Raw genomic sequence first — 12989 nt, 5'->3', positions numbered from 1 at the left:
TTGCTTCAGTTTTTTCCCACTTACAAATATAATATAGTTTTCCCTGCTTTGTGTCACTACTATTCTCTATTTTTATGACCCTTTGCTTGTCTTCCTTAGTAAGCTGTACCCTGATAAAACAGGGTGACGTATTATTTCTCTCTGTGGACCAGCAGAGTGCCCAGCTGCAGAATTTTATATAGGCTACAGATTAGTATAAAGAGACTAAAATTACCAAATCATTGTAAATTGCTCTTCCATTTGATCAAGAATCCAAAGGACTCATGATGAATGTCATCACTCCTAGGATAACTAGCAGGTACAGGTAACTGTGGTTGACAATGTGCAATGTATCATTTGCTGGACTGGAAAAACTTATTCTGTTGCTGTATGTAATAGCCACTTTTATAGCTTTGTATCACTATTCTGAAACAATATGTACTTTTTTTTTTTTTTTTTTTTTTGGAGACAAAGTCTCTCTATATTGTCCAGGCTAATTAACCTTAAACCCCTAAGGCTCAAGCAATCCTCCTGTCCCAGCCTCCCAAATAGTTGAAACTATAGGTATGTGGCATCCTGCCTAGCCACAAATATGTTTATTCCAATGGGAAAATGTTAACATACATTTGACTCTCTAGGTTCCTAAGTGTAATTTAGCATTGGTAAGAGAACAAGCTCAACCAAGCAAGAAAACAGAGTATGTCCAGTAGCATTTCTGAAAGCTTTTCTTGCTTCTTACAATCTAGCGTCCAAAGGGTAGTTTTACCTCACTAGCATGTAGCAGGTACTAGCATATGACTAAACTCCCTCATATTATGAAACAATCATACTTCAGTAAATCATTGTATATTCAGTGCCTGACTGAATTATACTGTTCAAATACTGAAAGAACGAAATGAATGAATGAATGAATGAATGAAGAAAGACTATATGAATATACTAAAGAAGCCAGCCAACTTATTTGTTCATGGATTGTCAATTTCTTCATCTTTTATTAAAATATAGTTTATATAATATATAGATGTATTTCATAAATCTACATGAAATATTGCATGAACTATATTCCATGGAAAGTTTCCAAGTCCTTAGTGTTCCCTACTGTAGTAGCAACTGATATTTTTCACCATACTCAATGGCAAAAAAACTATAATGTCAGTCAGTGGCAGTATTGTTCTTTAAAAATCATATTTTGTAGAGTGTAATGTTCAATTAGAGTCTTGAAAACTTAACAGCTAACTCAACTTTTAAGATAGATTTGGAAACAGTTAAAAAATTTGGTTTAAAAGTAGTAATAGCAGTATATCTTCTTTTATGGATTCTAGTCTTAAGATACTTAGAACAGCAGAAATCACATTAATCTTATTTCTTAAATACTTAAGTCTGAATATTAAATCAGAGGGTAATATATGACACAAAAATAAACCTTCTGGGTTCACAGAAAAACAAGTTGAAATTTCTGGTTCCTAATTAAGAAGGAATAAATACATTTGTTCCTACTAATTAAATATAAAACCCTGAAATTATACATTAAAAACATGACTCTAAGGTGCCAACAAGAACGACCTCAGGAGTAGAGGAACAACACTGGAAGAACTCATAGTGGTGAGTTTCCTGGGTTTACTTCATTTTTCATCCCAAACTAGGGACTAAAGAAACCTACAACTCAGAAATGCTAATGGACACAAAAAAAATCCTCAAGAAAGCTTGCTCTCTTTAGCAAAGGGCCAATAAAAGAACAGAGAAGTGGAAAGAAATCTTGTTGATCTACCCTAATCCAGTCATAAACATGGGGGAAAAAACTGGAAGTCCTTCCTGCACTCTATGTTAATGAAAACCGAATGAGAAGCCATCATCTACAACATGCAGAAACCCCTTCACTCTCAATTCAATGCACTAACAGAAAAAGTCAAATTAGGAGGTTAGACTTCCACCTCTTCCTAGCAGCAATGAGGTGACCCTTATAATGCCATGAGGCATGATGTCATCAGTGGCATGTTAAAATAAAAGATTTCAATAAGATCTAGAGTCTTATTCCATAATAATATTCCAAAGTGCAAGAAACAGTTTTAAAAATCACTCATCAAACCAAAAACCAGGAAAATCTCAACTTAAACCTTAACAATAAGAAACAACTACAATTTGTTTAAAAACTAATCACTTTTATTGGGCAACTGGTTTGAAAAGACATTGATCAAAGAACAAAGACTGCAAATAAGCACATAAAATGCAGTATCATTAGTCATTAGGGAAATAGAAATTAAAATCACAATGGACTACCACTACATACCTATTTAATCTTTAAAAATTAGTGACAATACCAAGAGTTGACAAGGATTTTTGAGCAACTGAATTCTCATGAAGTGGGAATGAAAATGGAGTAGCTAATTCAAAAAACAATTTGGCAAGTTCTGATAGAGTTCTACATAGACTGACTATATGATCTGGCAGTGCAACTCCTGAACATTTACCTTAAAGAATAAAAAATTCATGCTCACACAAAACCTATGATAGCCGCTCTATTAATAAATGCTAAATAAGCAAACAAAAAACTCTGGAAATGACCCAAATGTTGTTCAATGAATAAACAAACTGTAATAAACCTATACAATGGAATACCATTTAGCAATAAATAGGAACAAACTGGATAAAATAAACTGAATGAATCCCAAAGGCACTGTGCTCAGTGAAAGAGGCCAGTCCTCTAAAAGTTAGTTTATATAATTCCATGTATATGACTCTGAAAAAGGCAAAGCTACATGAAGAGAGAACAAATCAGTGCCTGTCAAGTATAGAGGTGGTGGAATAATTGGACTACAAAGGGGCAGAACAAAGAAAGTTTCTGAGATATATTTTTGCATCCTGATCATGGTGTTAGTTACTCAAATGTTATATGTGTTATAATTTCATAAAACTACACCGTAAAAATGTCAATGTACTGAATAAAAAATTTAAGAAAAAAAAGGAAAACAAAACTCCTGCCCTCATCAGTATATAAACTTCAATGAATAAAAGACTGAGATTTTATAAATCTTTTTGTTTGAACATACTTTTTGATATTAATTTTATTTTTTGACATCATATTTCATTAAGAATATTTCAAATTGAAAATGTGTTCATGTAAGTACCTGCAAGTAGAACATCTGATGTTCTCATTTCATTCACCAAGCAGAGTGCGTGACAGCAGAACTCCAACACATTTAGTTAACTGAATAAAGTTTCGCAAAATAAATTTTCTCTAGGAAACTTTTTCTAGACAACTTGAGGTTCATTCAATGCTTTATGAAAAATATCAGTACTATTTACTAGGACTGATCTGAAAAACAACTATTTTACAAATGACTATCACATTGATGAATTTAAACAGATTTCAGGGGAAACTTCCACAATGTTAATAATGTCTCTTAGCAATTTATTCAAAGAGCTATTTCCAATGTACAACACTGCTGGGTGAACAAAGTAGGATTTAAGAGCTCCCTAATTTTCCCTAAAAGGTCTTATTACTTTTTCTTTCATTCTATTTCACTAATGAATAAAATAAACCTCAAAATGTATACTTATAATCTCTGACTGAATTTTCCTGAATAGATCTCAAAATTAGTTAGATTAGGTCTCTCACATAATTCACTTCAGCAAAAATTAACTTTCATTTTTGGAGACAGTCATCAAAGATTACCAGAGAAAGTACTGACACATGCCACAACATGCTAAGTGAAAGACACTTGTCTAGAAAGGACCACATATTATACGATTGAATTGATATGAAATGTTCAGAACAGGAAAGTCCACAGGCCCAGAAAGTAGATTAATAAGTAGTTGCCTAGGTCTGAGAAGGGTGGATGAAAGGGCTGGGCCACACCAGGTAACTTGTGTAGGTTTTTAAAAAAAAAATTTTTTAATAAGTGATGAAAATATTCTAAAATTAATTATAATGACAGATGGTGTACAACTCTTTGAATATACCAAAAGTCACTGAAATACGTTGTTATATGGGTGAAATTTATGACTCCTGAGTTATATTTCAATAAAACTATTTAAAAGTATCAGAAAATGTTTTGGGGGCAAATATATGTAGTCTATAAAATAATTTTCAAAAGACTTCATTATCAGCATCAAATACTGACAACTAATAGAACATATTGTATGGTGAGGTCAATAGGAATATGCATTTAAATGTGATAGGGTAATTTTCTCAAACAGTATATCATTACATAGAAAAGGTTGTAATCAAAAGTTATATGTTATAATGTAGTATATAAAACTAGTTCGAGATTTATAGCTAAGAAAATTCAGTGACAATTATAACATGTCACATGCTAGCAATCAAAAAGACATTCAGGCTTTCGAAAATATCATATAGTCTGAGTGTCAAAAATTAACTCTAAATAATAAAAACAGTTAAGTAGCAGAAGAGGCTAATTATATTGGTCTAACTCTTCTTTTTTCTTTAAAAAAAACAGCACATAAAAAAAATCTTTCTTTGCTAGGCTGAATATAATAGTCTGTGAATTATAAGATCAAGCAAGCAAACTGTATGTTTTCTAAAATATGAGTACCCTTCATCAAGTTTTATACTTAGGGCAGCTAAAAGACCTATGTGGAGGGATCAGCATTAAGCCCAAAGGACAGGCAGTGCACAGCAAGAAAGAAAGCAATTCCCTCGTGTCTTTTGCAGGTCACTACCAAGGACCATGTTAGCAGATCCACACCAGACCCTTAACAGGCAGTTCTGCTGCTACCAGTAATTAGCTTGGACAGCTCTGGCTCCAAGAGTAGCAGCAAGGCTACACCATAATGAGCTCAGCTGGGATTAGCAGGACAGGGCAGGGAACCAAGAGAGCTCAGGCATTCTGCATTGCGTATGTATCTAGGAGATCAAACAAGGATGGCTGGCTAGGTTATCCCCTCTCCACCTCATTCCAAAAATGAAGCACGGCAGTGTCTAAAATACAGGCTAATGAAGAGCGACACCTCCAACAGATGAGAGCCACATTAATTAACACAATCCCTAGATCATATTATACAGTTTCTGTTAGAGCTAGCAAATGTGCAACTTGTTATTTCATAATACATACGTGTGTGCACACGTTTGTGTGTATAAAAAGCTAATCTTTTGTTGTTGTTATTTCTATCAGCACGATCCAAATTATTTCATTTAAAAATTTTATAAGGTACTTCTCTAACATCTTTAAGTCACAAATAATGTCGCCCAAATATTTATCTATGTATATATTGTGAAAAAAAAAAAAAAAAAACCAAAAAACTCACTTTTGAATCATTAGTTCCTGGTTCTCCCTTTTGAAATATGCCAGTTCATTCCATACAGCATCAGAATCTTCTTGTCGAAGTTGTTGGGGATCTGCTCTCTTTACTTTTCTGATTTCAATCCTATTTTAAAAATAAAGTTGCTTTTTTCCTTAACATTTTCAAAGTGCAATAAAAACTAAATAAACTAAATTATATATTCCTTAAAATTGTTATGCATCTATTGACCATTTTTTCAATTTCTAATTCACATTCACTGATAAGTGAATGGATAAATTTCCTAAAATTAAATCGTATAGAAATTAAAATCCTGTATTATAATTTATTAAAGCTAAATTCCTACAGTGGAGAACAAACTTTTAATCACACACATGATATTCTTAGGTTCAATTCTCTGATTCTAGTCCATTAATAATAAAACATAAACTGAAGAACTATAACAAGTCTCCAAAAATAGATTATAAGCAATCATTCAGAATTTACTGCCACCCGATCTGAATGTGGTATACATGCCCTATCTTAGAACAAGATAATAGTAATGAACATATCAGTAAAGAGATTTTACTTTTGTAGTGAGGAGATATTAAAGCTAGGACAAATTGCTTTGTCACTGCTTTACTGACACACAATATGAAATACTTTCCATTCATCAAAGGAAAGAAATTAGACGTGACAATTATCTACAAGTGATGCCAAATGTCCTTTACATTTTCATTTTCTGTACATAAAACAAATCCTTCATTTTTATTTTTTAAAAGTGCTGTACTGGCCAATATAGAAACAGTATTTCTCTGCAGAGCAGACCAATGTGTATCATCAACATTGCCCTAAAGGATCCATCTCAAAAGATGAGAGGGTAGTAGATTTTCTGTACTCATTCAGTCCTTTGCCCTCTGTTAATACTGTTAACAGGGGAGCCACTTACGACTAACCAAGATCTGAACACCTGTTCAGAGCAATTGAACTGAGACCACCAATTCATTCAGATAAGCTGGAGAACAAACTGATGGATAGTAAAGATCTTCAAATTGCATACTAGGTTGAAGTAGTTTTAAGATAGTTAACTATATGTGTGAATTTCATATTTCTCTTGTCTTTCCATTAAAACTTAAACACTTTTGGGGTTATAAACATTTTAACTCCAGTATTTTATTTGTTTGAAAGCAGTTTTTCAATCACATGAATATTGACTATTTTTATTTTAATTATATATACTTTTATTAAGTTCATCCATTGGATTGTAAAAATATATACAATAATTCATAATCACCTACTAATAATGTCATCTGCAAATGACAGGAAAATCTAAGATAAAACTAGTAACTTAATTTCTCTACTTTCATTCATTATGTTCTCCATTTAAAAATTGACAATAAAGATTTGACTACCAAATAATTTCTTGAAAACCAAACAAAAGCCATTAAAACACCTATATAATGCTACTCCATTCCATTTAATATTTAGGGAAATGTCTTTATGAGCTATGTAACTCACATGCCACTGCCTTCTTCCCACTGTTTTAATTGCTCTTTTACTGCTCTGTAGTTGGTCTGTAACATCTGTAGCCTTTCCTTGCGTTTTTCATGGGCATCTCTTAGCTCATCATTTTCTTGGCTCTATAGAACACAAAAAAAGCAAGTGTACAAGTTTGATGAAAATATTGGTGCAATTTTTCAAAGAAAAGGTGACCCATTTAAATATGAAATTTGAAAGAAAATAGTGTGTAAACATGAATGCATTTGTAATAGTTCTTTAAGTGAAGAAAGGAAAGAATTCCTGAAGATGAAGATTTGGTTTGCTTGATAAATTCGACCTACTCAACTGCAGTTTTTTAAATTGCTAAATAATTTCCAAATTCTGCTATAAAATTAGTTTCATTTTTTCCTTGTTAATTAATATACATACAAATATTCATAAGCTCATTTAACACATTTTTAATTTTTTTCTTTTTCACCAACAGAAGGATGTGACACTACATAAAGGAAGACTATTTTGTTAAAATATAGAGACATTAATCATAGTAATACCAATTCTTCAGGCCACAGACTCATGATTAATATAGAATAAAGCACAAGGATTACATGAAAGGAAGAAAATAAGGCTAGACCTATGTGAAAAGTAGCATAATTTAATCTTTTGGGGTTCCACCATGAAGAACTGAAAGTGGAAAAAAAGGCTTAGTTCTCTTAAGGTCATACAATAGACAGTCCAAACACTACTTTGTTATCTCAACACATAGCTTAAATAATTAGTCAACTACTTCTAAATACATAGTACATGAGATAAATTTTCATTATATGTGACCATAAACAAACTCATAAAGGCCACATTCTTAGTCCCCAAAAGATGTATTCATATCTTGTGAATTACTTTTGATTTGTGTTTCTTCAAGTAAACTAAATAAATAGAGTTTATTCCCTGTGAAAATTTCAATAATTTAAAAAACCTACTGCTATTTCTGTATGAGTGAACTTGAATGTTTATTTGCTAGAAGAAAAAGGTACTTGAGATGGGAAGCCTATGGTAACCAGGAAGACCTGAATTCCATTCTTGGAGTTTTCTCTTGTTAGAACACTATTTAAATTAATTTAATTTTATTTCCTGTAAAATATAGAAAAGAAAAAAAAAAAAAAGGCTTAATTAGGCTGAGGATCTGGCACTTGTGCCTGCCCTAGAGAGGCACAAAGCTAAAATTAGCTTCTTTCATTTTCCTTTTCCCAGGTATTAATAGTAAGGTACTATTCCTTTAAAATTCACTATTTCCTTGACCATTTATGTCCCATATGAATAGGGAAATACTACTTTATGGATCCTACCTTATTTTACTGTAACTCTGTCTCAGCAGTGTGGCATTTTGTTGTTCTACTTTGAATATGCTCCTAGCAGAATTCTTCTATTAGGTAGTTATTAGAACATATTTGAGTCTTATGTGACTAAGAAGCATACCATATGCCCTATGGAAACAGAAGTGCTTGGTGAAAAAGCATGAGTATGACATCACCTGACAGGGCATTACAGTTACTGCAAACTCACTAAAAAGTAGCATAGTTTAATATATGAAGTAAAAGTGAAAAATTCAGGATACTAAGTCCAATTCTGTTTAATTGAAGAACCACAGATGAAGAACCTATTATATGTACAATGTTAAGTGTTCATAGTAGTTCAAATCTTGTTGCTCAATAAATTTTACTCTGGGACAGGACAGCTACTTAAATTCTGTGTGTTTCTCTTTCTACATCTTCAAACTAGAAGCAAAGGCATAAAGAATGATTCAAACTTGAACCTGAATTTCTCACACTAAGTTCAGTAAACAATCTAAATGTCACTTTACTCATGGAACTAAAAACTTTCTAATCTTAAGTAGGTGAATAAATCCTAAATAGGAAAATTTAGAAAACTAAGTAGGCACATAGAAAACTAACAATAATGTTATTATCTTGTCATAGGTAATATAATTATGTTTACTGGATACCTTAAGACTAAAAGATTTATTTGGAATTTTAACACAATGAATTAGAAATTTTTAATAAAACAAAAGAAATTTACAGATCATATTAGGATTCATGTCAAAACAATTTTAAATAAATTCATAATTAAACTAAAATGATTATATCAAAGACTTTTATAATAGCTTGCTGTAATAATTATTTATGAAATAAAAATCCTTGCTCATAAACTTTCATTTTACAATGAATTTCATTAAAAGTATTGCTTATCAGTCCAGGTTATAGGGATCATTCAGTTCTGTGTTAAATGTCATTAGAAGTGCTAAGTAAGTGGAAAATTTAAGTTTGACCAAGAAGTGAAAATTAATAGAATGGGACATCCAAACATTCTCAATTAATTTCATAATGATTGATCTCCTGCTGAATTAATGAAATGAACTGAATTTCTAATTGGTATGGTCACGATTTCAGCACTTTTCAGTACTACCCTAGCTACCATTAATCACTGAATTTCTACTAAGTTTTCCCTAATTCTCAAATACAAACTAACTTTATTATGATTTAAAGCAAAAATTAAGACTCAAGAGAAATCTCCTAAATCCATATATCACTTATGATGTGCTAGGTTCTGTAGCAGGCATAACAACTAAACAAATTACTGAATCCTACTACTTCTGATTCCTATAGGTAAACTGTTCAATATTACTGAATAGCTTTGGGTTTCCTAGGATAATTCAAAAAAGCAGTACTTTCCATTCAGTACTGATTTTAGGAAAACAATTTTACAAATTTTGTGCTTTAATTTTACTTGCCTCTTAATTTATTTTATCTAACACTAGGGTATTTATAAAATTCTTATAAAATTAAGATCTAAACTATTAAAAATAAGAGATTATTTATAACTCAAATTAATAGATATAATATATAATAATTCTTTTAAGATGGAATTTGAGTCACAGATTCAGACTTTGTCCTATTTCAGAAATATTAAAATTTTACAAAATGTAAATATGATAAGATTTTACAAAAATTTCCAAATTTTAATACTACAAAAACAGATGTTAGCCGAACTCATCTATCAAAAGTTGGTTATCTCAGAAGAAATACTTTGGAGGAATATCCAAAATATTTTTTTATAACATTCTCACAAAAAATCAGGCTGACTGTAGTTTGAATATGATGCTCCAAACCTCCTTTGACATATAACAGCCAAAATCAAAACCACAGTAGTTTATTTGGGAAATATTACCACCAAAGACCTTATAACAGAATCAAGTGTAAAGACTGATAAATACATTTTACATAACTAATTTCTACATTTTCCTAAAGGGACACACGCAAAGATATTCCATGGGCAGCCACTGAATTAGAGCCACTCATAAAATCATTCAATAAAACATTTGAGTATGTCCTATGAAATCTGTAATTATATAACTAAAATATAGCTATATATTGTGTACAAACAAATCTGAAGACTGAAACATTAGGAAATACAAAAATAGGAAAACTGTATTGCTTGGCTATCCTTAAAGGTATTTTCAAATTCTGTTTTTAAGTTCCTAAGAACAGAAATTATTCTTAACCTGATTTCTTCAAAATTTCCTTCATGAGAACGAGGTGAATCAAGACCATAAACTCTTCATGAAGTAGTAACTTGATCTTCTCTAAAGAATAAGGCTTTAGAGAAATGAACAAAAAATTAAAAATTTTAATATCAAGGATTCCACTATGAATTTTTAATTTCAGCAAAATGTACAAAGTATATTAAAACACTGAAAAATAAAATATATGTAAAATTTATTCAACCAAATTAATGCTATTAGATGGCATTTAGATGGCATGATTCTGCTAATAGAATCATGTTGCCAAATGCAAGAGTATCAGTTAAATAGGGATTTTCATGGCATCAATGATCTAAAAAATAGTATGGATTTCATAAATCTCTAAAGTACAGGATTCCAAATTATATTTTGTAAGTTACTAGAGCATTACATTCATGAAATCAGGATTATGGGTGGGAGTTTTATAAAATATAATTTCAATTTCATCCATACTATCAGCTTATTTATTATGACATGGGTCACCCATCTTGAAAATATGTATACCTAGTCACAAAAGTAAGCAGAGAAAGATATCTGTAGAAAACATCTTGTTAATATTTGTAGAAAATTAATAACTAGCATTAGAATAATTTAATATACATAATTTACTGCTGACATAACACAGTGCTTCATATCAATGCATATATAGATTTTCCATGGGCTACTGGAATCTATTTGTCCCTTCCACCTTTTAATCTACCTAAGTAATCAACTTGGGACCCTATAGCTGCCTACAATGCCTTGGAATATGTCTTTTGTCTTTACTTCAGTATTTCTCATGATATCTTCCATGGAAAAACAGCAGCCTTTTGGAAAATATTAATAATAATAATATAACCAAGTATATCTGGGAAAAGACATCTATACCTTTCTATAGCTTCATAATGTGTATTAATATGTTTAAGATCACAAAAAAGAAACTTTTTAATCCATTATTTACAATAATAATTTGAGCAAGGACCATTTTTATCCACCATATTCTCAAGAGTTTCTGGCAGAGCAATATTCCATAAAACACCAAAGGCCATGACAAAAATTCGACATGTACAAGTGGGTGATGGACAACAAAATGAAAACCAAAATCAATAAATGTATTTTAAAATCCAAAAGATACTCGTTATGGGTTGAATTGTGTTCCCCTGCCTCCCTTCCAACAAAAATAGTTATATTGGAATCCTAACTCCCAATACCTCAGAACTTGATCTTATTTGGCCACAGGGTCTTTACAGAGGTAATCAACTTAAATACATCATTAAGTGGGCACTAATCCAATTTGACTGATACTCTTATAGTAAAGGGAATCTTAGAGACAGGCAGAGAGATATGCAGAGAGGGAAGATAATATGAAGACACAGGGAGAATATAATCTATAAACCAGAGAAAATCTAAGATTACCAAAAGCTAAGAGAAGAATGAAACTGATTCTCCCTCACAGACCTCTGAGGAAACCAGTTCTTCTGACACCTTGATTTTGGACTTTTCTAGCTTCCAGAACCATGAGATAATAAATTTCAATTGTTCTAAGCTGCCCAATTTGTGGTACTTGTTTACAGAACACTACGAAACTAACACAGACACATTATTATTTTGTGTGTGTGGTGCCAAGGATGGAGTCCACGGCCTTATGTATGCTAAATATGTGTTCTACCACTGAACTACACCCCCAGCACAAATATTAATTATTATTTTACCTTGTTTTACATGCAATTGAGTAATGAAAATATTGTTAAAACAGATTAATAAGGAGATTATAAAGTGAGTTCTTCTAGCTTTATTTAATATAATTACCCTTTCTAGACCAACATTAATCTATTAATTAAAAAGTTACTTTCAGTCTGTTCTCCTTGAAATTGTTTTACTATAAAGATTTTGTTTATCAACTTCTTTTCCTAAGTGACCTTGATTATAGTATGTTTCTCTCCTTTAAAATAAAAAAATTCACTAAATGAGAAAGTACAAAAAAAGCTCCAGTTTTGCCTAATTTTGCAAATTTGCAATGATATGAATTTGAAACTCCTAATTATTGACTTAAAGTATGAATATAGGTAAACTATTAAAAAAAGTTTTGTGAAGAAAAAGAACTTTAAAAATAAAATTGAGGCTTCCCCCCAGAAAGCTGAGGTCAGGGAAAAAAAAAGAAGGAGGAAATAAATCATATAATCCTTTTAAGACTCTGTTTTGAAACAAGGAATTCAAGAGATGGAATATAAGAGATTAGATCTAAAATGTTATTGAATTGCTCTACCACTGACTGTCAAAATAAGGGACTTACAGATCTCTGGGAACAAATAGTTGAAGATTCTCTACTATTGAATGGATATGTGATGGTTAATTTGTCAATTTGACTGCCCACATACTTGGTTAAAACAGAATTTCTAGGTCTTTCTGAATGAGAATAATATTTTAATCAGTATACTGAATGCTATGGTTTGAGTGTGCTCACTGTGTGATATTAAGAAGGTATAAACAATCTATGGTGCTTATAGGGAGAACCTTTGGAAGGTGCTTAAGACTAGATAAGATCATTAGGATGGAACCTCTGTGACTGAATCCTAGTGGCTTTGTAAGAAGAGGGAGAAAAAGCAGAAGAGATATGTACACATGCACTTCCTGTCTCCTGCCAGATAATGCCCTGAATACCTCAGAACTCTACCATCAAGAAAGTTATCATCAGACATGTCTCCTCAAGCTTCACTTAAGA

General features: G+C 31.5%; 1 protein-coding gene across 12 annotated transcripts in view; it reads right to left on the bottom strand.

Moving 5' to 3' along the window:
- The window catches only part of CNTLN (centlein), a 376749-nt gene that overhangs the window by 163972 nt on the left and 199788 nt on the right, over positions 1-12989 (bottom strand). For all 12 annotated transcript variants that reach the window (XR_013759643.1, XM_079113162.1, XM_079113161.1 and 9 more), the window contains 2 exons: positions 6736-6857; positions 5245-5364 (listed from right to left, as the gene is read on the bottom strand). Coding sequence is in view for 11 of the 12 variants with exons in the window: in XM_079113162.1 (XP_078969288.1) it covers positions 5245-5364; positions 6736-6857 (242 nt within the window). In the remaining variant the exon portion in view is untranslated. The remainder of the gene's footprint in view (positions 1-5244; positions 5365-6735; positions 6858-12989) is intronic.

This window comes from Sciurus vulgaris (assembly GCF_902686455.1).
Source record: "Sciurus vulgaris genome assembly, chromosome: 15".
Taxonomy (NCBI): domain Eukaryota; kingdom Metazoa; phylum Chordata; class Mammalia; order Rodentia; family Sciuridae; genus Sciurus; species Sciurus vulgaris.
The sequence above is the reverse complement of the archived record's forward strand: the minus strand, read 5'-3'. Positions and strand labels throughout refer to the sequence as shown.